The sequence below is a fragment of the Triturus cristatus genome, chromosome 6 (assembly GCF_964204655.1).
Source record: "Triturus cristatus chromosome 6, aTriCri1.1, whole genome shotgun sequence".
NCBI classification, from domain to species: Eukaryota; Metazoa; Chordata; class Amphibia; order Caudata; family Salamandridae; genus Triturus; species Triturus cristatus.
The window spans coordinates 701,071,820-701,098,734 of NC_140589.1; the positions used below are offsets into that span (position 1 = coordinate 701,071,820).

General features: G+C 42.5%; 1 protein-coding gene across 2 annotated transcripts in view; it reads left to right on the plus strand.

Annotated features, from left to right (window-relative positions):
- The window catches only part of ASCC3 (activating signal cointegrator 1 complex subunit 3), a 2,113,369-nt gene that overhangs the window by 2,054,659 nt on the left and 31,795 nt on the right, over nucleotides 1-26,915 (plus strand). For both annotated transcript variants that reach the window (XM_085611187.1, XM_085611188.1), the window contains exon 39: nucleotides 8,772-8,913. In XM_085611187.1, coding sequence (XP_085467313.1) covers nucleotides 8,772-8,913 — 142 coding nt within the window. The remainder of the gene's footprint in view (nucleotides 1-8,771; nucleotides 8,914-26,915) is intronic.

A 26,915-nucleotide genomic window follows, 5' to 3' on the forward strand; every position in this document is an offset into this window, starting at 1 on the left:
CAATATCAGGTGAAATCCGTTTTAAGAACTGCAGGACCACCCCCCGTTTTATCCTGTCCCCCAGTCCGTTAACATTCCAGGAAAGAAGTCTCAGTCCCCTACCCCCCATCACAGCCAAAACCAATCTGTCCCCTCCCAGAGAGCACCTTGAATAGAACACAACAATATGTCTGCCTTGTGGTACAAACAAACAATACCCAACCCCAACCCAACATTCCAAACAAAACTCCCCCCTCCCTGCACCCCTGCATGAGCCCAAACAGCCCCCCCAACTTGCAGTGTGCCTGTCGCCCCTGCATGAACTAAACTACAAAGACCCCCTAGAGGAGGAAAGAGAACCCCCTCGAGACACACCACAACCTCCACGGGAGGGGGAGCAAAGCACGACAGTCAAGAAACCCTGAGCACAGCCGAAAGGTGGCATCATCAGGAATTAGCCCCAGTATCAATACCGCTGGCCCGGTCCAGTGGGCACTCTCCTCCCGCGGCCCCCAAACCCTCTCGATCATGTCCCCTAGGCAAAGTGTCCAACCAGTCCCCGGCCGTCTCCGGACGGTCAAAGAAATGAGAGCGACCCTCGGACTCCACACGCAGTCTGGCCGGGAAAAGCATGGCGTATTTCAAGTTCATATCTCGGAGCCGCCGCTTAACGCCCATGAAACCCAGCCTCTGCTTCTGGACCGCTTGAGTAAAGTCAGGATAGAAGTTCACCTCCACGTTCTCCAGCTTAAGCGGCCCCTGCAGTCTAGAAGCTTGTAAGATCGCATCCCTGTCCTGAAAGTTGAAGATACGGGCAATAAGAGGCCACGGGGGAGCTCCGACCTTCAGCTTGCCACCAGGAACTCTATGGGCCCTCTCCACCGCAAAGAATTTACTCAAACCTCGAGGCTGCAGACGATTAGAAATCAGATCCTCCACAAAGAGATCCGCCGCCGAATCCTCCAATCCCTCTGGCACCCCGATAATGCGAACGTTGTTCCTCCGGGCCCGACTCTCGGAATCCTCCAGTCGCCGATCCGTGAGCGCACTGGCCTGCCGGAGCCGACGTACCTCCGTCTGGAGGGCCGCCACCTCAGTCGTGAGGCCCGACGCGGTGTGAGCCAAAGAATCCACCCTGTCATTTGTCTTGGAAAGATCTGCCCTGACAAGGTTAACATCGATGAGAACCGCGTCGAGTTTGTGCGCCAGGGTATCAAATTGTTGACCCACCGAGGTCTTCATCTCCGCGATGGCGCCCATGATTTCCTGCAAAGTCAGATCCGTCGGCAAATCCGGGGCATCTGCGGGGCACTCAGGGGACTTATGCGACCCGCCGGGAGAACCCTTCGGCAGGGTATAGCGATCCATAATGTTGGCTTGAGTTGCAGCGCCACGCCGGGTCGATTTGGCCTTTGGCCTCTCGCCATCCTGCTTCGTCGCCATCGTCCTGTATCCCGTACACCCACGAGTCCTACCGCGGAGAGCGAACAGTCGAGGCCAAGGACCCCAGAGGTCGCCTCAGAAAGGCGGAGCAGGTCCCCGCAGGGCAGGCAGGGTCCCCCAGCGAGGCAACCACCACACACAGAAGAGCCGTGATCCCACTCGCGACAATGGCAAGAGGGCTCAAAAGCGAAAGTGAAAGTGTGGGGTACGCGACTCGCCAGGCTCGTCCCGCCGTTGTTGTTCACTTCTCCACTGGATCACCCCCCAACTCTAGTCCGGGGTCAGGAGAGGAGCAGGCCGCAAACTTCAATCGATGCCCAGCACGGCACACGGGGTCCGATTGAAATACGGAAAACGGGTACCACCTCGGCTCAGGTTCACTAACACAGTCCCCTCAACCGAATCAGGATGAAGACAGAATAAATGTAGGAGGTCGCGGAGGTCCTCGGGAGCCTCGCACCTACGCGGCCATCTTGGTTGCGCGCTAGGCTCCTCCTCCCCTTCTCTTTATTTTGACCCTTGCCCAGCAGGGCTCTGCTCTGGCCACTTTTAAAGGGTATTTTTCAACCTCGTTTGCTTTCCTGAGGCTGCTAGACAAGCCCTCTTTATTTGAATCCCCTATTGTAAATAGATTGCTTAAGGGGCTTGTACATATGTTTCCACCTGCCCCATTCATCATGTCTCAATGAGACCTTAATTTGTTTCTCACCTTCCTCATGAGTGCTCCTGTCTGCCCCCTTCGGCTGCTTATCATCAAAACAGACATTTTGGTGACAATAACTTCTGCCAGAAAGTTAGGCGAATTGCAGGTTCTGTCATCCAGACCTCCTTACCTGACCAACTTCCCTGATAAATTGGTGCTTCGCACTAGGGCCTCTTTCATACCGAAAGTAGTAACACCATTCCATGAGGGGCAATCAGTCACCTTGCCCACTTTCTATCCTCCACACCCCTCTAAGAGAAGGAGCGACTCCACCGTCTGGACCCAAAAAGAGCATTGTAGTTCTGCCTCGACCGCATTAAATTAAAGAGTTCCGGGTTGACGGCCAACTCTTTGTGGGGTACATTGGATGAAAGAAAGGTTGTGTGGTGCAGGAGAGGACTATCTCACGATGGGTTATCCTCTGCAACAACATTTGCTACACTCTGGCCAAGAAACAGCCTCCTAAAGGCTTAAGAGCTCATTTCACCAGAGCCAAGGCTGCGACCACAGTGTTGCAATGTGGTGTTCCAGTCTTTGACATTTGGCAGGCAGCAACATGGCCATCACTGCACACATTCACTAAGTACCTCTGCATGGACAGTAAAGGCTGCAGGAAAGGCCTTTTTGTCTGTTCTGTCCTGCTCGACCTCCTGGTCTAAACTTGCCCACAGTCCTTTCTCCAGGGATTGTATTGCTTGGGTATCTAATATAATGTAAGGAATCTGCAGCTAGATGTCTCTATCAGATGGACAAGTTATTTACCTTCGGTAACGCCTTATCTGATAGAGACATGATCTAGCTGAAGATTCCTTACTGACCCACTAGTTCCTCCCTGCACGGCGGACAGGTTTTTAGCGTCAACAACTTTCAGGGCCCTAGCTGTTCTAAATACACTACTGTCAGTGCACTTCATGGCCCTACGCTCTTGGCGTGGAAAGTTGTGAAAAGTAACTGACATTAGTGTGCCAGAGTGGTGCCTATATTGGTGATGTGGATGTCACTTCTGGCACAAACAACGCCGACAAAGTCACATGGAGCCGACTGATGCCATCTTCAGGCTCGCTGGGGTATTTTTTGAGCAAAAGTCTTCCGGATCCATTTTGACACCTGGGAAATTCAAAGGTAAGGAATTTGGGTCTAGATCAGGGCTCTTCCAGATAAGACTTTACCGAAGGTAACTAACTTGTCCAACTGTGCAGATAACCTTCCCAATCAAGGATTTTGATGAAGAGAATTTAAAAGGTACTCCAAATAAGTCCGCTTCAAAAGCTTCTTGGAGTGAACGGTCAATAAGTGAGGGTCAATCCAAAAAGAACTTAAGCCTAGTTTGACAAACCATGTGTGTACGTAGCGGAACCAGGGAAAAGTGGTGAAGTTCTCAAGACCCAACAGTTCTTTTAGTCCCTCCTTGTAATGAGCAAGTTCCTGCATGGCCCACAACCTTATCCAGAAGAGCAATGGTCTCAGAGCAGCTAAATGCTCTATTCTTTTAATATCAATATCCTGGTACACTGGGATCAAGAGGGTAACCCTAGGAAGACGTACTAACATCCTTATAAATGTGTTCTCACCCAGAGTAAGCTTGTCTAGATTTGTCACTCCCCACAGTTCTCCTCCTGAAAGTGTGGCTACCTGGGCCTTGTTCTTTAAAGCTGGGGAGATCACTTTGGATGTAGTGGCTTAGTGTTTTTTTATTTATTGCCATGAAACTATGGGCAAGTACAGTTTTAGATTTGTTTATATGGAGGTACCATGATAGTTTAGAATCCAGCATTATTCCCAGATAGCTAAAACTTGTTACATGCTCCAATTATTGCTGCCTAAGGACAATATTTCTTCTAAAGGTTTTGTATAGGCCATGAATTTGGTTTTACTGGAATTATCCTCAAGCCCCTTGATAATACAGTAATCATTTAAACTATCGAGCAGCCTTTGCCGGCCTTTTTCATCTGAGACAGCAAGATATCATCATCTGCAAAAAGTAATGGCGGTACTGGAGCCCCACTGAAATTAGTGAGTCATGTTTACACTCATGCTTTACAACATCTTTGACATATAGTGAGGAAAGGGTGGGTGCCAACACATATCCATGTCTCACTCCCTCACTTTGTAAAGGAATAGCTTCAGTGAGTTCACCACAAAGGCCCTAGCGAACTGTTATATGGCTATTAGGGTCATTGTCGACATTGCTAAGTTAGCATGAGCTTTGCTGCCATGATGCTTCTTTTGCGCACGTTACTACATGACTTTATTTTGCAAGACTCTGTTTATGCCTTTCACATGAGACCTGTCTCCCTTTCACGTTCTCTGCTAAGTTCCTGGAGTTTAGTCTGAACACGATGTGCAAGGTCGATAAACCATGCCCCTTGTTATTCTGTTCTGGTCAATCCCTAGCACCTAGACAAAACATGCTACACACAGCTGCAATGCTAAATACTCGTGCTTTGATATTACGGGGCTGCATGTTGTTTTAACACACACTTGGAGAGAGAGCCCTTTCCATGGAGAGGAGCTACGCTGTTCCTATGATGTAAACCTTACATCCAGGCTTTAAGGTATGGGACCTGCTGTCAAAATCCAGAGATCTTCCTTTATATAATAAACTTCTTCCAGTCAAAGGGGAGGGTGGTTAGGCCTTGTAGTCCTTTTTCCACTGTCTTTATATAATGACTTCCCCCTTCGTACTCTATAGAATTGTAATAATGCTAATTGTGCTGAGTTTATGCATTTTGCTCTTGGTAGTGGCTCGTATACTGAATTGTAGAGCACGATAGTTAAAATAAACATTTTGATCTAATATTGTGACTCTGCCAACTCCTAATGTGGACAAGTACGAGTGAGCAAGCGAAAGAGTATGTCTTGCTAATGCGATTCCTGAGCGAGTCGGGAGTGTTGTGTTCTGGGTTATCTAATCATTTGTAGCTTTGTGATTTTTGGAGGAGAACGAATGAGACACTAAAGCTAGTCGGTTTGGGGATTTTGGGTACTAAGATGATAGGTTGGTACACCCCTATACACCGAGGTCCTGTTTTCCTGCGCATAGTCCTGTGTAGGTGCAAAATCCCTGCAACAGAATTTAGGCATAATTATCTTGATGTAATCTAGTTACTTGTGATAGGAGTTAGTCAGGTGCACCTTGATTTGAGTCCTGCCTGTTCCCCTTTTTTCTTTTTTTAAATGGGGATTTTTGATAAGTGCTGTAGGCAGATTTTTATTAAACATAAAGGGATTATTATAACATGTATTGTTTGAATCATTAAGTTGAGTTGCATCTGCTTTATTTTGTGGTATATCTGTAGGGTGGTTTTATTTTTGTATTATTGAATCTTGTTTAATGGACAGTGTAACTCCAAAGTTGTTTGCCAAGTTGAAAGTACGGGAGGGGGACTTAAAGTTGCTGGCCACCAGTCGTGTGCCGTATGGAACCGTCTCCAGAGACTAATAATTCTGTCATTTCAGTATTGAGGTTGAGCTAATTGACTTTGATCCCCTGAGCTAGGCAGTTGATGCATTTATTTGATCTGATTCTGAAGAGAATGCTGGACACCATTAAAGAATAAGTTGCATACGTCATTATTTGTGTAGAAGCAGGGATGAGAGAAATTAATGAGTGCAGCCAGGGAGCCTACTCAGAAAGCCTATATAGAGACTAAAAGTGGAGGCCTGATGTCAGAGCCCTTAGGAAGACCACAGTTTATAGTTTGGGAGCTGATCGAAAGGGAGAAATAATTAGCTGCCTGCAACCATATAGACAAAAAGAAAACTAGCCAGGTGACAGCAGAGCCCTTTGATACCAAACTGAGATAGATAATCGAATAGAGTGACACAAGATACTGTGTCAAATGCAAACAAAAATCTAAGGGTTAAAGCATCATTACCTTCATCCTCAAGTATGCAACAAATGTAGTCAGTGGCCTATTCCAGTACGGATTCAGTATTGTAGCTGGGATGGAAACTCAATTGTTGGGAAAATAGTGCTTTATGAGAATCTAGAAATTCTGAGATCTGTAAACTATAGGCACAGTAACTTTAGAAGCTAGCATAAGCATTCAGATGGGATGATAATTCAATAGAATGGTAGGGACTGCATTAAATTATTTAAGATGGGCACAATTAGGCATTTTTCTAGTGAGTAGGGCAGAATCTGAAGTAATGGAAGAGTTGCAGATCAGTTTGAGGGCTGATGCAGAGTTTTGAGCAGTGGCCTGATGGTCTTTTGATCTTCTCAATTTCTGCAACTGCCTTTGTATGAGGCTCTTTAATTCAGTAAATTCTTGCGTGTATCAGGGTGCTGACGGCTTAGGTTTGGAATTGCCAGTTTTCGGTGGAGCATAACACCCTATGTGATTCTTAAGATTGGCGTTGTAGACGTTGAGTTGGAGGTTAACATCTGTTAAAGGCTTTAATTCTCTAGGTTGGTTGATTAGTTCTTCTTGGAATTCTTCTAAATAGATGTCCTTGAAGGAGTGGAAGTTAAGTTTATCCTTTTTCTGCTGCCCTTCATGTTGGGGAGTGGGGTGTGTGATGGTGAAGGGAGTGGCAAGATGATCGGTCATTCCATTCATGTTTGGAGTTGTCAGTAGATGTTGAGGGACTCAGAGAAGCAAGGTCCATCATTTTGACTTTATATTGAATTGGGTTGATGATGTGGTGGTTTATTTCCGGGGAAATTTAGTAGAAAGTCAAAGGCGTCCCTCATAGTTTTGGTGCTGGATTTGCCAGACAGATTGACCTCTCCGTGGAAGAGGCAGTGAGTGTATTGGATTTGGACAGCAGGGATGTGGTGTGATATTTGTTCCATGAACTTCTTATGACTTCCGGGTGGTCTGTCAATGAGATGAAAGGAGGTTGTTTTGAAGGTCAAGAGAGGAGAGGAGCAGGAGAGAAGCATAAAAGACTTGAGGATAGCCATGTGATGCAGGGCAATGTTGACTTGTGTATGAGTGCTTGTCCTCCAATTTTGCGTACAGTCTATGTGTTGGATGTTATATCCAGGGCATGATTTATTAATGATGTTTTGACAAGTATAAATTAAAGTTGATGTGATGTCAGTGGTATGTGGAAAAGGTTGGTGTTAGTTCTGCAAGATTGGTGAGTACGTTTGCACTGTCTTGGGATTAGAATGAGAATGGTGTGTGTAATAGTGCTTGAGTTACACATGCATATGGGTTGTTTACCCTGGCAGCAGGGATTTTGACACGAAGGCCTTCAGATCTGAATAGGTCCAAACAGCTTCTGCCCTTGTCTTGTCAGCCCTTAGCTTAGGAAGTTGGAGTGAGAGACGCACTGGAGGCAAGCTTTTGAAAACTGAGGAGCACGTGAAAATGTAGGTTTTCCAACATTATCAGCGCCTTCCTACCACTTTGCTTCTTTTCTAATGAAGAGATCTGGCAAGATCATTTAAATTCCCATTTATGGCGTGCATAGCATGCTGCATGACTTAACTCCTGAGCTGTAGAATCAGTTTTGGTGCAGCTGCTATGTTTTGGTGCACTCATACCTTGCCAGTAGGGATGAGGCATTGAAAGTTTCTGGTATTAGTGGTCATTGCAACGTTCCTAGCGATTTTTATTAGAAATCAGCCATGGAGATTCCTGTTCATCAATCTTAAGTAACTAACGAATGCTTATAAATACAATTGACCACCACAGTTCTCTGCATAACATATGCATGTAATTGCTCATTTGTACGCAATCTTTTAAGTTTGTTGATTTTGTCAGTACCCTTCAGCCATGATGTAAAATACATGCTACTGGAGAAACAGTCTGTATTTACATTGTCTTTGACAATAGCATAATTAAACACAAGTTATAACCTTGTGCTGCCCTATTGAATTTACCATAGGTTGGTGACTCTTCTTTCGTATTTTCCTTTGTGAATATTCTATGTATGACGGTCTAATTTCCTCTGATGAATATTTAAATTGAGGAAATATTAGGTTTTCAATTGTATGTTCTGGTAGAATTGATGTTAATGTTGAAAATGATATGGTGTCTTTCGGCTCAGATCATAGCATCTTCCTTATGTAACTCCAAAGAACCAGACAAAATTAGGCTCTATAATTCTGATCCCTGCACAAGTTCTTGTTTGCCCATGGATTGGAAATCCAAGTAATGCAGAGTCTACCACCCCTGTAATTGTCAGGTGTTTACACTTTGTACTATGAGAAGATTCCCCAGGTCATTTAAGCAGATTAAATCCGCCCACATTTACCATCCCGATAATTACTGCAACATTTTGAGTTTGGTATGGTAGCTGCTGGATTCTACATGTTATGACCCATTTCCGTGTTTGAACTCTCATCAAGAGGTATTTACTAGACCTGAAATTACGCCACCTTGTAGTGTAGCTACTTATCTTGTCTGGTAATTACCTTATTCCCCCCCCACTCCCACTGGTGATCGTGTCTACATTTTAAGACTTCCACAGATAATCGCACTTACCAAATTATTAATCTACATTGAACCCAAGCACCATTAAGAAATGTAAACAGTAAAAGGTACCTTGCTCCTCGGTACGTTCAGCATTTCTTGAAACTTCCATACATAAAAAAGGAAACAATCTAAAATCATATACTTGTGCTGTTATAAAGCCTATTGATGAAATTAGGACAAGTGAGTTGAATGCTTTTTGTTTTTCTTGTCAGGAGATGGAACCAAGGAAAAAGGAAAGTCAGTCATTCAGGTCCTATTGAGTGCCTCCCTGAACTAATTGCTGCATGTGAGGGGAAGGAGAGTGTCTTCACTTCCATCCTGGGCAGTGAAATACAGCCAACACAAATTTCACAGGTGAGGTTATTTAATGCATTCATGATTTTTGAATTCACTGTATTAGCACTGCCTAAGAATCCACTAACTTAAATCTTGTTACTATTGATTAACTGTACTATTTACATATCATATATATATATATATATATATATATATTACCTACTGGCGGTCGCCAGTAGGTAGTTATAGTTAGGACCACGTTTCCATAGGAAATCCGCAACATTCTATTTTGAATAACTTTGGCGCCGGTGGACGAATCCTCGCGAATTTTTCAAAATAGGTGGGGCGCTACGCTCCGCTCCTACCCTGAAAGTCTCGGGGGGATTCGTCAAGCGGGGGCTGAGATAAAAGGGGGGTCCCAAAACGCGTTTTTCCCATGCATTTTTCCATAGGACCTTTAGACACAGCTACAGCCCGAACGGCTGAACAGAATTACTTGAAATTTGGCAGAGAGGTAGTCCTCAGGTCAAGGAAGTGCCTTTTGTAGGTTTGGTGTAAATCTGTTCAGTAGATTCAGAGAAAATAGCCTTTAAATCAATATATATATCTGAGCCAGCTTACGGTGCGCTTACCGTACGCGTACGGTGGCGTGCGCGAGCGCGATTTTGATTGGCTGTTAGATCTTAGTAAACATTCGAATCGGTCGAAACCAGGAAGCGGCGGCCGCCATTTTCTCTCTCGCTCTCTGAGTTGGGCAGCAAAAACGATGCCAAAAAATGTCTAAAGAGGCAGTTTCTTGAGATCCTAACCACCCAGCATTGATATAGGGGTCCCCAAACAACCCCCAAGCCCAAATAATTTTTTTTTTTTTTTCCAGAAAATCGCCGATTACGCTTACCGTACGCGTATGGTAAAAAAAATTTCAAAAAAAAATTATCCACACCCTCCCCACCCCGTGTGCAAATGGTGCCCGAAGGGCACCATTTGCGCATGGCTTATTACAGGTAAGAAATAAACAAAGAATAAATTTCACAAAGATGCGCATAATATGTCCCCCATGTGCGCACGGTGCGCGAAGCGCATCGTGCGTACATGGCCCATCTCGCATAACGTGGGCAAGTGGTGCGCGCAGCGCACCGCGTGACCACCGTGCGTGCACGGCACTAACTGCGTAAAGTGGGCGCGCGGTGCGCGAAGCGCACCGCGTGCTCACTGTGCGCGCACGGTGCGCGAAGCGCACCGTGCGCGCACGGAACCAACTGCGTTAACTGGGCGGGCACGCCACGAATGGCGTAAAGTAACTTAGCATTTAAAAAAACGTACAAATTCACTGAAAAAACCATAGGTTTCACACACGTTATAGTTAGGAATTAGCATTTAAAAAACCTTGCAAATTCACTGAAAAAACCATAGGTTTCACACATGTTATAGTTAGCTGTACATTTCACTCGTAAAAAACCAATGAAATTCCCCCGTTATAGTTAGTGCAGGCAACTATAACTCACGCGACCGCAATCTTCTGCTGATGACATATGTGTCTTTATGAAAAAAAAATATTTGTAATATATGTATAGCTAAAATTTAATGGAAGAAGACATGGGCAAATAAGTGTCTAAATACAGTATTAGCATCAGCAGAGGATTGCGGTCGCGTGAGTTATAGTTGCCTGCACTAACTATAACGGGGGAATTTCATTGGTTTTTTACGAGTGAAATGTACAGCTAACTATAACATGTGTGAAACCTATGTTTTTTTCAGTGAATATATATATATATATATATATATATATATGAGTAGATCCGAAAGCTTGCTGCGAACGCCACTCCACACCGTCACAACATAAACGGACACGGACCAAAGTTAAGTGCTGGTTATTTTATTGTGTGCCTTTCTGCTGCCATAACGTTTCGGCTCCTCCGAGCCTTGATCACATGACAACATGAACCAATAACGAGTTGACTTATAAAGTGACTGTGCAAACATTCGATTCATCACGTGACTGTTAACAGATGGATATAGACAACAGACTTGACTGATATAACTGTGCAAAACAACGCAATTTAAAAGTAGTAGACGCACGGTAATTAGAATTATAAATAATTTTAAAAACCTGTAATGGTGAATACATTGGATAAATAAATTATTTAAAATCAATGTAAATACAAATAGCAAACAGTTACACCAAGAATAAAAAAATATAAATAAATAAATATTCTTTCATTTGTGCAAAATATCGCTGTTGTATATTCTTGGCGCAACCACCTGAGTATATCTTAAAGGCATAATAGTTTCCACATGCCTCTACCCATCAACGTGTAACAGTTATTCAACAGTTATAATGTAAGGATACATTGCTGAGACAAAAGGACATCTAGAGGCTTATGAGATAAGGTATTTCATGAGTCTGCAATAATACAAAGTCTAATGACAGTGTCCAATCGAGAAAATGCATCTGATGTGTGATAAAAAGATATCCCTTCTTATGAGTAAATTATAAGGGAACATATTAGCAGAAAACCACACAATGACCTTACATCATCAAATTCAAATCTAAGTTGACATTCGCGGGATGAATCCCTAATGGTAACGCTATAAGCTGGTCTGCTTACAAAATCATATATATACAGTCACGTTGATAATTAGTGCAAGTGTGCAAAATGTGATGTGCAAATATAAAAACTGCATCTGTGAAATGTAAAACAATAAGAATGTATGGGAATGTGTTAAAATAACGAAGTTAATTCTAATGTCACATATTTGGGGGAATATTCTACTCGAAATACTGATTAGATTGAGTAAAAGGACATTGCCCTGTACATCTGGTGACTAAAGAGAAGTTTAATGTAGACATGATGTAAAAACATGTAAAAAATACGTAAAAAATGCGTGTAAAATACGTAAAAACCATGTGAGGGACATACGGAGATCAATATTTCCACTCAAATATCTCTGCCTAGTTGAGGACAGTAGGCAGATCTCCCTAGAAGTTATTGCTGTGTCCAGTAGTTCTCAAAGTTAGAGAAGACTGAGAGATGTTATCTTAGGGAAAAATACTGTATGGTGAGAGCCCTCACCAATACATAAAGTGATATTGTGGGTGAATACAAGAGAAATTTATGTAAAAGGGTGCCTTATGTTCAACGGGTGCTAGTGTGACTAAGTTTTTACACATAGGTAAGTTCGAATGGCACCCTGTATGAGGACTGGCAGCAATATCAGGGGTACACAAAGATGTGTAAATCAGAGAGAATCAAGTTATCTTTACCTAGATTTATAGTTGTTAAAAGATGCATATAATAATAAATACATAAATATATATGCGATTTTGGAGGACCGTAAGATAACTATGGGTCCTGTCTAAAGGAGTGTAGACGTGTAGTGAAGGTACAGCTGCCTGCCTAATGTTAGATAGTATTTAAGGCAGGCTAGTGTAAAGATCCTCTGTGATATTTAATCCCCCAGGATGTTTTGAATCAAGTCGTAAAATGTATCGTGTTTCAAGTTGGCGGAGTCTATGTTCTCTATCTCCTCCGCGTCTGCTTGCCGTCACTGCATCAATAACATAAAATTTTAAGCCCTTGTTGTCGCTGTGGTGATACTCCTTAAAATGTCTGGCCACTGGGTAAGTATTGTCTTCGTTTGTTATAGCCCTGAGGTGTTGTAAAATGCGCTTGTGTACGGCAAGTTTCGTACTGCCAACATATCTAAGTTGGCAGGGGCATTGTAATACGTATATGGCGAATTCTGTTTTACATGTTAAAACCTTGTCAATGGGATGTTCTCTGTCGCTAAAGCCATCCTTGTATGTTTTCATATTGGAACCATGGATGCAAGATTTGCAGGTTTTACATTTAAAAAATCCGCTGTTAGTCTGAAGCCATGTAGTTCTTTCAATTGTTTCGGGGCTGGTATTGACCAAACGGTCCTTCATGGAGGGGGCCCTACTAAAGGTGATAGATGCTTTATGTGGAAGCGTAGGGCCGATGATGGGATCACTGAGAATGATGGGCCAATTCCGATTGATGATTCTGTATAGGTCTGAGTGTTGTCTGTTGTACCCCGTTATAATCCTAAAAGGACTGACTGTTGTTGGTATCAAAGAATTTGTTATGTTGGGTACAGTAAAATCAGGAGTTCTATAGGTATCAAGGAGTTTTTGTCTGTCTACTTGCATACTTTTCATTATGGCACCATTGATGACCCGTGCACTGTAGCCCCTCTCCAAGAATCGAATTTTACTGGCTTGTTGTGCAAGTTCTAGATCAGTTTGGCTGCTACATATTCTCCTTAGTCTAAGCATCTCACCGTAAGGGATACTGTGAATAAGATGATTTGGGTGTGCACTCCCTGCGTGAAGGATGGTATTACCAGCAGTGTGTTTCCTATATAGCCTAGTTTGGATTGTGTTGTTGGCTATGAATACCTCAGTATCCAAAAAAGCTATACTGGATTGACTCAGGTTGGCAGTGAATTTGAGATTAAATTGATTTACATTTATCAAAGCAATGAGATTCTCTGCCTGTTCTTTGCTACCCCTCCAGACCACGAACAAATCGTCAATATATCTGTACCAGGCTATGACATTGGTGCTGAAAATTGACCTGTGCTGGACCTTGAGGACCAGTTCCTCCCAAGCCCCCATGTGTAAACAGGCGTAGCTTGGAGAGAAACTGGCCCCCATGGCTACACCCTGCAGTTGGCGGTATAGAAGATTGTTGTACATGAATATGTTATTACATAGACAAAATTCCAGCATCTGCAACAGCATAGAGTTGTGTTCTTGATATTGTTCAGGCCTACGTGTGAGGTAATACTTCACTGCCGCTATGCCATCCGTATGAACAATGCTGGTATAGAGTGCAGTCACATCCAGTGTCAACATCCAGTCATCATTCTTCCATGTGATCTGTTGAATTTTAAGCAAAAAGTCACCTGTATCCTGTATATACGATTCAAGATTTTTTACGTGACTTTGTAAAAAATAATCTATATACTGTGAAGCCTTTTCCAACAGTCCCCCTCTGGCAGAGATGATAGGTCTGCCGGGGGGTTTCTTTTCATCTTTATGGACCTTCGGTATGAAGTAGATCAATGGGGTAACTGGATTTTTGTTCTTAAGAAATTTCAATTCGTCCTCCGAAATCAATTGGTTGTTTCTCCATCTGGTCAGCTTGTTATAGAAATCTTGTTGTGTTGTTTTCAAATTTGTAACATTAATACGCTCATAGCATTGTCTATCATTGAGCTGGTTGTAGGCCTCCTTGTCGTAGTCAGCTCTCGTTTGCAGGACAATGTTGCCCCCTTTGTCACTTCCTCGTATTATGATGTTTTTCTCTTTGCTGAGTTTAGTCACCAACGCTTCATACTGATAAGTGGTTCTGTTGAAATGGCATTTGTTTTTAATGATGCGCCTCTGGAGATTTTTTAATTGAACAATGACATTCTCGTGAAAAATGTCTATTACATCATGGGGCATTACAGGACTGAAGGTTGATGGTGCTTTGAATTCTGAATTCTTTATTAGCGCATCCGGCACTGACAAAGCTGGATAACTGCAAGCCTTACGTTTTGGAGCCGCATCGCTCCTTGTTCACAGGCGGGAGATGTGACGAACAGGTGAAGGAAAACAAAGTTTTTCGTTTTATTTATGCCCTCTAATGGGCGTTGTGTATAATTTCACTCACTGTTGCAGGCTGGTACCTGTAGTTTCCCTTCATTGATTTCAGTGGGTTCTGTTTCATAGCATCCGTAATTTTCCTTAATTTTGAAACCCTCCAGCCGGAAAGATTGCACCACTCCAATCAATGTGGAGACCACGTGGCGCAGGATTATCCAGGGCCTACATTGCTGAGTATGAGTTCTCCGTTTGATAAAAACAGCATTTCCAACTCTGGAGAGGGTTTCAAAATTAAGGAAAATTACGGATGCTACGAAACAGAACCCACTGAAGGGTAAAATCAATGAAGGGAAACTACAGGTACCAGCCTGTGACAGTGAGTGAAATTATACACAACGCCCACGAGAGGGCATAAATAAAACAAAAAACGTTGTTTCCCTTCACCTGTTCGTCACATCTCCCGCCTGTGAACAAGGAGCGATGCGGCTCCGAAACGTAAGGCTTGCAGTTATCCAGTTTTGTCAGTGCCGGATGCCGCTAACAAAGAATTCAGATGAATTGAACTCTGACTGAGTGCGTCTTAACATGTGGACACCCTTGGGATGATATATATATATATGTGTGTGTGTATATATATATATATATATATATATATATATATATATTACCTACTGGCGGTCGCCAGTAGGTAGTTATAGTTAGGACCCTGTTTCCATAGGAAAACCGCAACATTCTATTTTGAATAACTTTGGCGCCGGTCGACGAATCCTCGCGAATTTCTCAAAATAGGTGGGGCGCTACGCTCCGCTCCTACCCTGAAAGTCTCGGGGGGATTCGTCAAGCGGGGGCTGAGATAAAAGGGGGGTCCCAAAACGCGTTTTTCCCATGCATTTTTCCATAGGACCTTTAGACAGGGCTACAGCCCGAACGGCTGAACAGAATTACTAGAAATTTGGCAGAGAGGTAGTCCTCAGGTCAAGGAAGTGCCTTTTGTAGGTTTGGTGTAAATCTGTTCAGTAGATTCTGAGAAAATAGCCTTTAAATCAATTTATATATCTGAGCCAGCTTACGGTACGCTTACCGTAAGCTTACCGTACGCGTACGGTGGCGTGCGCGAGCGCGATTCTGATTGGCTGTTACATCTAAGTAAACATTCGAATCGGTCGAAACCAGGAAGCGGCGGCCGCCATTTTCTCTCTCGCACTCTGAGGGGGGGGCTGTAAACAAAGGCAAAAAACATATAAAGGGGCTGTTTAGACAGCGCCCATGCACATAGCCATGTTAGTTGAGTCCTCAAAGATCCCCCAAGGCCAAAAACGGTAAATTTTTATTTTTTGAAAATTTCGCCGATTACGCTTACCGTACGCGTACGGTGCGCTTACGCTAAAAATTTTAATAAAAAAAAAAAAACACTCTCTGTGCATGGCATATTATTGCCATCACTTACAAATTAAATTTAACAGATTACCTATCACAAGGAAGCGCATAATATGTCCTCCATGTGCGCACGGTGCGTAACGTGGGCACGCGGAACGAACTGCGTTAAGTGGGCGTGCACGCCACGAATGGCGTAAAGTAACTTAGCATTTAAAAAACCGTACAAATTCACTGAAAAAACCATAGGTTTTACACACGTTATAGTTAGGAATTAGCATTTAAAAAACCTTGCTAATTCAATGAAAAAACCATAGGTTTCACACATGTTATAGTTAGCTGGAAATTTTACTGATAAAAAACCAATGAAATTCCCCCGTTATAGTTACTGTAGGCAACTATAACTCACGCGACCGCAATCCTCTGCTGATGACATATGTGTCTTTATGAAAAAAAAATATTTGTAATATATGTATAGCTAAAATTTAATGGAAGAAGACATGGGGCAAATAAGTGTCTAAATACAGTATTAGCATCAGCAGAGGATTGCGGTCGCGTGAGTTATAGTTGCCTACAGTAACTATAACGGGGGAATTTCATTGGTTTTTTATCAGTAAAATTTCCAGCTAACTATAACATGTGTGAAACCTATGGTTTTTTCATTGAATTAGTATATATATATATATATATATATATATATATATATATGTGAAAACAGAACCGCCCAACTTCCTTGCTCTCAACAATGTGGGTGCGCCGATTGCGCGGACGATATCGCAATCCAATATTCCAAAAACGCCACGTTCTGTTACAAAGACAACATGCAGCGCACTCTCGGCTCGATCAAAAAATTACTTTATTAGTTTCCGTGAAAGCTAACACACGCGTTCCGGCACCCTGGCCTTCGTCAGTGTTAGTTTGGTTGTTCCATGAACACACTTAAATAACAGGTTATCTCATTGGACAGTATGGCTGGCAAGCAAAATAGACAGAGGACTTGCTGTTACTCGTGAAAATCAACGTTACCACAGTGGCCATTTTAGCCTATTTTCTCAACAAGAATTTAAAATGAAAATTCATTACAGAGAGATAACGGCATTCCCAAGTACACAGCCATGTCAATTAAATGAAATAAAATACCAAATATAAATAATAAATTACAAGAACGTAATTTCCCGACGCTCTCTAATGAGCATATCAGCATGGCATATTTACACCCACTCATGCGTTCCATTTTTGCAAAATTGAGCCCACCAATGGGCTGTTATCCCGCCTGAAGTCGTTATGCAGGTAATGCCATAATGAATCAATTGCATAAAACATATGTCTATATGGGGAATGCGCTCAACAGAATCGTGTGTACAGAAAAAGAGGGAGGTTCATCAGATCCGCACAAATTATTATATACATTTGTATCAAAGCAAAATCGAAAACGAAGTCTCTAGTGACCGATAGTTTAGCCAATGAAGGACCACAATTCCTCCTCCATATTGAGTCCCCCAGGGGTGCGCGTTGGGAGCTTGATAATAAAACGTGCTGCCAATGGGCGCAACTCCTTCACCCTGTCTCCTCCTCTTTCAGTCACGGGGACATGATCTAAACAAAAATAACTGAGTCTGTCACTTCGAGATTCATGTTTTTCCGCGAAATGCCTCGCTACTGGGTATGTTGCATCATGATTAGTGATTGCCCGTGTGTGCTCCAATATTCTCTTCTTAGCGGGATGAATGGTACTTCCGATGTATTGGAGACCACACAGGCATATTGAACAGTAGATGACAAAGCTAGTATTGCAATTCATGAACTTGTTGATGGTGCATGTCCCCTTCCTACCAGGAACAACATATTCTTTTACTTTTTTGCTGTTCTTACCAGCCTTGCACGAGGCACAGGGATAGAAATCAACTAGAGTATTTTTGGAAGCACGGTCAGAAAAGTGACTACGCACCAATAAATCCTTTAATGATTTACTTTTGCGGTATGTGACCTCAGGTTTGTCTGGTATGATTTTACCAATAATGCTATCAGTCTGCAGCATTCTCCAGTTTTTCTCTACCAGCTTCCTGACGGTTCCGGCTTCTGTGGAGAAATATATATTCACTGATGAAAACCAAAGGTTAAAGTAACTTCATAGTTAAGTTTATTTGTCAGTGTGAACGTTATTGTTTTGGAATAAAAAATAAAATAAAAAAGCGTGTGGGTTGTGTACCACATTTATACTATATCATAATCTTCAGGGGTAGCATAGTTCACATTAGCAATCAAGCACAGATATATGGGAAACCCTCATTGGATACGGTGTTTAATCTGTAAACACCTGTTCATACCGAGCCAAGTTCCTAGGCATACTGAACATCTCTTCCTAAAGCAGTTCCCTAATGCATACAGCTTTTATCTGTTTCAGACCCTTGACAGTCACCAAAACTACATTTAGAAATAAAGTTGATCTTATTAGAGAAGTGAATGCTGTAAACAGTATTCACTCTATGTAGAGAGTTTGTTCTATACCAGACTGCTTGCAGACAGTGAAACTATCATGACAAATACACTACAGACTGCAAAAAATATATCCACTACACACAGTGTACTCTCTACGCAAAATATGTCTAAGGAGCGACTATTCACGTAAAATAAGCAAGGTCTGAAGGTGCTAAATATTACACTACCTCCAGCCTTCATACTGTGGTGAAAACTCTACAGATAGCCCATCTTCTGAAGCAAAATAAGCACATTTACATAGGTTAGTACCTGGTGCACACAATTGTTTGGAATGGCTCTTTTTGCAGGGTTACCATAAACGTTGTGCCTTCCTCCTCCTCTTTTTCTGACCTTCGTCTTTTTGTTGGCCTTAGGGCTCTGAACACTTTACCACTGCTAACCAATGTTGAAGTGCAAGTGCTTCTCCCCTAAACACAATGACCTTGGTGCATACCTCATTGGCATATTTGATGTGCTGTTAAGTCCCTTGTAAAGTGGCATACCATATACCCAGGGCCTGTACTTCAAATGATCCTAGTGGGTTGCTGCACTGATTGTGCCACTCACAGACATAGCCTTTCAAATCTATCTCACACCTGTCACTGCAGTGCCTATGTGTGCAGTTTACTGCCACTTCGACTTGGCATTTAAAACTACTTCACAAGCCTTAAACTCTTCTTTCATTACATACAAGTCATCCATAAGGTAGGCCCTAAGTAACCCTGACAGTAGGGTGCTACGTAAGTAAAAGGTAGGCCATGTACTTTTATGTTTTGCATGTCCTGGTAGTGACAAACAGCTGATTTCATTTTTCACTACCGTGAGGCCTACTCCTCTCATAGGCTAGCATTGGGAATTACTTAATACACTTTTAAGATGTAATTCCTGATCAGAGAGGAGCAGCTGTAAAATTAAGGTAATCATTCACCAGGAAAGTCCAAGATGAAGAAGAAGGTAGTTTATTCTTAGAAGGAAAAGGTCCCATCCATCAAGCAGGCTGTGACATGTGCAACTGACTCAGCCCTGACCGTTTCAGCAACACCAGATTCATTCACCTTGGTGTTGCTCAAAAGAATACAATGTGATTGAGGCCTAAGCAAAGCCCATACAATAAAGCACGTTATAAAGCACATTACTAAGCAGATTACTACACACCTTCCCTCCTCTTTATACTGAAAGTACAAACGCTGCAAAAAAAAAAAAGAATTAAAAAACAGAGGAATAATAATAAAGGTTAATTAATACACGTTAAAATAGAAAGCTCTTCATCACCACAATTGTTCCATGACATAGTCTTTACATTTTGTGGGTTGTTTGATCACTCTTCTTGTTCCTAGGGGTGTAAGATCCTTGCGTCCATTGTACGATGCCAATGTTAAAGGAAGTGCTGGGGATGCAACCAAGGACTGATCACGCATAAAAACATAATTTTTTATAACCACCACTCTGTTGAGATTCCATACACATGAATCTTCAGTTCTTATAGCATTAGTCAACAGTTTTACCACCCTGTGTGGTCTCTGGAACAGCCCGGACGCCTTTCTACCAAAAGGTGCCCTGATTAAGACCCAATCACCAACTTTCACGGGTGTAACTTTGACAGATTTTCTAGCGTCAACATCAGATAACACTTTTTCCCTCTATGATTCAGCTTCATTGACCCAATGAGGCCCAATCAACGTGTTGGGGTGCTTTCCCTTGAGCAACTCAAAGGGAGTGCAACCAGTGGTGGCATGGGGAGAAATCCTATAAATCTCCACCTTTTTGTTTATTTCTTCTTTCCAATCCAAACAGTTCTATTTGGCCATGGCAATGGTTTCCTTCAGAACTTGGTTGAAGCGTTCCACCATACCATTCGCCTCAGGATGATATAGGGAACAGCGTTTGTGTTTGATGGAAAATTTTGTAAAAACTCTTCCATGTCATTGGAGACAAACTGAACACCATTGTCAGTTAGTAATACCCCAGGTAAACCTTCTCGTGCAAAAACCTCTTTGAGAAGTGAGATAACATGTTTTGTGTCAATTCCTATAGAGAGCTTAATTTCTGGCCACTTTCAATACATATCAATGAGAATAAACACATAACTATCACAGCCATTTCCGTGAATAGAGCCCAAAACGTCTAGCGCCAACTCTGGGCTTAAGGCACTTTTTACTTAGTGTACAAGGTACACAATCTCTAACAAGGCGTTCAACTTGCAAATCCATACCAGGCCACCAGTAGTTGAGTCTAAGCCTCTCTTTCGTTTTTGACATACCCTGATGCCCTTGATGAGCCAGTTCTAACAAATCACAGCGAAGCACAACTGGAGGAACTAGACTTGTCCCTCTAAATATCAATCCCTCACATTCTGATAGTTCATGCCTCACATTCCAATACTTTTCACAGTCACCCTCCCTTGAGCAAGGAAGATAGCTCCAAGAACTCTTTGTCTGCAGCGCATTCTTCACGCCACTTACTTTCTTTTACGCCATCATTCTCAATGCAGCACACCCACTCGTTCATCCTTGTTCCTCGTAATTCAGTTCGTCCTCATTATGTGGCACTAGCCTTGAAAGTGTGTCAGCTATTCTATTCCGGGGTCCAGGTAGGTACTCTACATCAAAGTCATAACCCTTAAGCGCAACCACCCACTAGGATATCTTACCCGAAATTGCATCAATGCCCTTTTTCTTAAAGACCTCATATAGGGGTTTGTGATCCGTACATACAACAAACTTTGTACCCCACAGGAGGTTTTTAATTTTCTTTATGGCCCAATATACTGCAAGGGCCTCCCTTTCTATGACCGAATACCGCAATTCTGCCCCACGAAGACTTCGTGAAAGAAACAGAATTACATTCACCGAGTCACCATTCTCTGAGTCACCATTCTCTTGCTGCAGAACGGCCCCCAAGCCCTTCATGCTCGCATCGGTGGCGAGAACCGATTTTTTTGATGGATCAAAACTTCTTAACTTGGGAGTTTTTTAAAGCAATTCTTTGACCTCCCTAAACTCGGCCTCACACTTGTCAGACCAGTTAAAGTCCACACCTTTACACAGGAGTCTTCGCATGTTAACACACCTCTCAGCAAAACCTTTCACAAATTTGCTGTAGTACTCCGCCATGCCGAGAAACTTCATGAGTTCCTCTTTGTTTGCGGGAGTGGCCAATTTTTGTATGGCCTCAACCAAATCACCTTTAGGTTCCACTCCTTGACCCGATATGGTGTGACCAAGGTAGTCTATTGAAGATTTCCTAAACTTGCACTTATCTAACCTCACTGTGAGATTGTGCTGATGAAACCTCTCCAAAACTTGTTTATGTCTCAAGTCATGCTCTTGTTCGTCTCTGCCGTAAATCAGAACATCGTCCTGATAGATCTTTACTCCTAGCTGTGCACATAACACCCTTTCCAAAGCCCTTTGGAATACTGACGCTGCGGACACAAACCCAAAGGGCAATCTTATGAACCTAAAAGTTCCAAATGGCGTTATGAAGGCAGTGTAGTCTTTGGACCTCTCATCCAATTTTATTTGATGATATGTGGACTTAAGATTCACGGTGCAAAAAAACTCAGCCCCTTGCTAGAGCATGAGCATATCTGAGATTTTGGGAAGTGGATATTAGTCCACCACAACTTATTTGTTGAGCTCCCTCAAGCCAATGCATAGGTGGAGACTTCCATCAGCTTTCCTGGCGGCAAGTACTGGCGCCAACCATTGTGTTCCTTCTACCCCCTCAATTATTCCTTCAGCCTTAAGCTTTTCTAATTGTGATTTCATCTCGTCCCTCACTGCAAGAGGTACACCCCAAACCTTCCCAGCTACAGGCACAGCTCCAGCCATCAGACCCATCTTGTGCACATAGGCACGCAAACATCCCAACTCATTCCTAAATACACTAGGAAAAGCTCTTTTCAAGTTTAACGTGTACTCATCACCACAGTCTTGTGAGGTAACTTCACTCACGCTAAAGTTTTGTTTTAAAATGATGGGTGGATCATTATTTGGGTCCAAAATTACACCGAAGTCCCTTTGGTGGAACCAGCTTAGGATGCTGTCGCCTTTATGTGAAACATAAATCTTACCAGAAAGAAATCTACCTTTGTATTCAATTAAACAATAAAAATACCCCATAAGCTTTATAAGTCCTCCACCGTAGGCACTGGGTTTAATATCCGCTTTCAAAATCTTAACCCTACCTTTCAAATTGTACATGTAAAACTGCTTTGAGACATTGATAATTTTGGCTCCTGAATCAAACAGCACTTTAGTACTTTTACCTTTAACAAACACCTCATCAATAGGACCTTTCTTACCATTGTCCGTCATTTGAGATACAATTTGGCCACAGTCAAAGTCAGAACAGTCATCACTATTTTCATCATGTAAAATGGCATTAACTTTCCCTCTATTTTACTTGGCCTTGCACACTGCAGTAAAGTGCCCAACCTTTTTACAGTTCAAATAAGTGGCTTTGAGTGCCGGACACTTTTTGTCATTAGCAAGGTGTTCCACATTGCCACACCTGTAACACTTGGGCTGAAAACTGTGAGCACCTCTCATTTCAGGTTTACTATTGTACCCCTTCCTCACATGCTTTTCTTTGGCGGGAGCTTTCACTACATGGACAATTTCACCCTTGGTTTTGTTCTTGGTTATGGTCTCCACACACCTTTGAGAATGTTTGTTTATTTCATATGTTTGGAATGGAAAAGATAAATCCTCCATACTGGTGAAATTGGATTTAACGTTACTGTTTTAGAAATGCCACTTTTAGAAACTGGCCATTTCTCTAACTCTTAGTGCCTTACAGCCTGTCTCCAATACACATCTGGGTTGGGTCACAGCTACACTTTGTGCATTCCCTCTAGACAGCCACAAACACAGGAAGGTGAGGATCATCTGCATTCATCTGGGAAGGAAAGAATGGGAGGGACTGACACCTACACCTCAATAGGTGGTGTCCTGTCCACAAACATAGCACTGATTTACTTCCCACAGATAGCCTGGCAGACAGGATTTGGTAGTGAAGGATCCTTGCACACTTCAAAAAGTTGCTTTGAAGTCACCCCCTGCATCAAAGCTACTTTTGGGTATAAGTAATGGGTCTGTGATCCCCTAAAATCAGACACTTCTGGATCTTGAACTGAACCTCTGTCAGAAAGACTACTGTGTTGCTTAAAGGACTCAACTAGACTGCTTTTCTGAAAGGATTGGTTTTCTGCTTGTTGGCCTGCTGCCTGCGGCTCCCTGACTGCTAAAGGAGAGCTTGACTCTGCCTTCCATCCAAGTGATCTCCAAGGTCATGCTGACTTGCCTCCTTTTTTCTGAAGTCTCAGGAATGCAAAAGAATTACTGCAATTCTGCTGGTGCTGCTGGACTCTGCCTTCTGTGAGTCCTACCCTTGCCTGAGGTGCCCTCTTCAAGTTTTGGGCCTCGGAAGTGGGTTCTGCAGCTGCTTTCTTGAAAACAGACGCGTCATCACCACTGCGCCGATCGTAACAGATTCATCGCCCTTCCGCGCCGATGCAAAGGCTGTTCAACGACAGTGGTTCTGTAGCCTGCTCGGCCCAACAAAAACGCTCTGTGCACCTCAACGACAACACATTGCCTTCACTTCAGGAAGGCCAATGCAGTGAACCAACTGTGTGGAAAAGGTTGACGCATCAAGCCCTCAGCGTTGACGCTATGCTCCATCCAGCATAGCGTCAGCAGGCACTGTGTGCGTCCTGTAGCCGGCCTGCTCTCCTTCACTGTCGCCCTGAACTTTAGATTTGCACCAGTCCCTCGTGATCTCAAGTAACCTTTTGACCACTAGTGACTTCTAAGCACTATTTTTGCATATAATATTTAAAAAATCATATTCAACGTCTACTGATTGGCTTTTTTTGTCTTATTTTCCTCAGATAAATATTCTCTATTTTTCTACCCTTATTTGGAGTCTTATTTTTGTGTAGTCATTGTGTTGCTGCGTGTGTGTGTTGCACAAATACTTTACACATTACCTCTTTCGATAAGCCTGACTGCTCTGTGCAAAGATACCAGAGGATGAGCACAGGTTATTTTTTAGTGTGTATCTAGCTTACCCTGACTAGAGTGGTGGTTCCTGCCTGGCCTGGTTGTGCAAACCAGGAATTCCAATTTTTAACAACAGTCTTCTATGTTAAGTAGAAGTTGTCATGCTGAGACGATTCTGTCTAATAACTTAAGACTGCTTACAATACATGGTATGCAGTACGTATAATCTTTGCCCTGCTTAAGCTTTTGCATTCCAAAACAACTTGTGTGAAACATAATGAGCACACCCGCAGTACGTCCAGGAGAGGAAAGATATCCGAAGGAAGGATTGTGATTGGTTCATATGGATCTCTTTACTTCCTACCTTGTTTCTTCATTTGGCGATTGGGATTTGCTGTGGTTAGACCTTTTTGGCTAGCTCAATAACATTGCTAATTTTCTATCATTAGAATGTCATCCTCAGACTCAAATTAACAGCCTAATGCTGTTCCTACAACTTAGCCACCTCAGCCACCCAAAGAGTCCTTGGTGTGGCAATTTGTTTAAATGTGCCCAGGTGGAAAAAATGTCTGCGAAACATGTCATATGTAAAATATGCAAAAAGTAGTTCAGTAAGCACAGCCAGAACAAACAAAACAGCATCAGTACCACAGGGATGTGGTGACATTTGAGAGCTATAAATCCTCAACGCCTTCTTCAGGCTGCGTTAGCCCGTGCTGCAGAGCTTGTTAACTCCTCAGGGACTTCCATGTGTTTTGAACCTGGTAACTCTGTGCTTGCCCAGGAATTCAACGCTCAAGCAGATAACAACCCTTTTTTGCTGCTTATGTAAGCAGATAATTTTTTCTGCTAAGGCAAGCAGGGCTGCACAAGACATGCTTGTCCCAGAGCATAAATGCCCACCTAGGCAGTAGTTTTTTTCCTATTTTATTCTCCTATTTGTTTTGAGGGGGGATGTTGATGGTTTGGTTTTTTTACTCCCAGTTTAATGTTCTAGTTGTACCCTTTAAAAGAAATACAAAAAAGTTAAAACTGTTTTTTAAAAAAAGAGCAAAGAATATAGTTGTTAAAAAATATTAATTAAAAAAGCTCTTTTTAGAGATACCCTATAATTTCATTAAGTATTTTGTTTGTGCTATGTTACCCTTTTCTGTTCTTCTTGATTACTCTTGGAAGACACTCGCATAGCATGGATGATTCGCGAGAGCCAAGCGCACAGTGTTCCATGTCCACTGCGAAGAGGCAGTGTTTGCTGCTTTACGCTCACAAGAATATACTTTTATAATGTAACTTACATTTTATCTGAACATATCCTGTTGTAATATGTAGAATTTATATACACTAGATTTTCTGTACCCCCGTTTTTTTGTACAATCCCGCAAGACTCTTGCGAGATTGTAAAATAACTTTAGGGGAAGAATTTACATTTTCCTTCATTATAATACACATAATCCACACTACTAGAGTAGAGGGAGAGACTGACCTCTCCACTGACACATTGCATGAAGATAAGCAAAGTGTATAGTAGGGTGTAAAGAGACACTGCCTTTCCAATTACAGCTTTCCCCAGGCTTAGTAGCATGAATAGTACGGTGGGAAATGTACTCACCTCACATGTAAGATCCCTCTATTCCAATGTAAGTATAACGAATATTCTCCAGGCCAACATGGATGTGCTGTATGATGTAATGAAGCAGTGGCGTCTGTGCTGACACCTCTTCTTAGAACAACAGCGTAATGCAGTGCTGTCTGGGAAGGAAGTGACCTCTCCGCTAAGACTTCTTACCAGGGTGAGAGTTGGCTGTATTAGGGTTTGAGAAAAATGTATCTCTTTACTCATACCTCCTTGCTTTCTGACATGTATACATAGCAGGCAATAGGGAGAAACCACTCTGTTTCCTGACACAAGTCTCTTTCATGATAACCCTGCAGAGTATATTGTAGGGAGAGGCTGGCCTCTCTCCTGTTACCTGTCTTTTCGATGATGGGTGTGCAAATTAGAGTGTGAAAAGTGGCTTACTTTTCTAGTCACAGCTCTCCCCAGCATTACAGATGTACAAGTAAAGTAAGGGGTTTAAATTACCAATATATGCTCAGAAGTCTGTCATGTATAAGAACTATGAAGCCTATAATATGAAAAGATGCTGCCCTCTCAGATGAGACATCTCCTCAGAGTAACATATGTGCAGGGCCACGGTAGTCCTTATCAGTAGAGGGGATTCAAAAACAAGACAGTTCAATCACAGTCTTCCAGCACTTTAGGACAACAGCAACTGTCAGTTCTGCATCAATACCCGCCTCTTAGTTTGTCACTTCAGTAGGGAAAATGGTATCTTTACACCTGGAAGAGCAAGAAAAAAGTGGAAAAGACAAAGGTGCTGTTGACTGTAAAGCAATGCTATTTTCTACGCTTCAAGACATTACTGCCACTGATTCCACCAAAGCCAACCTCAAGGTTTGAATTTGTCACCCTGAAAAAGGGAACCTACATTCTATAAAAGAAGTGTGCAATCAGACCAGTCCAAGACCCTCAAAAGGGAAATGTGATCTATTCAACATATTTTCTGGTTATAAAATGCCCAAAATGGGACTTTAGACCATTA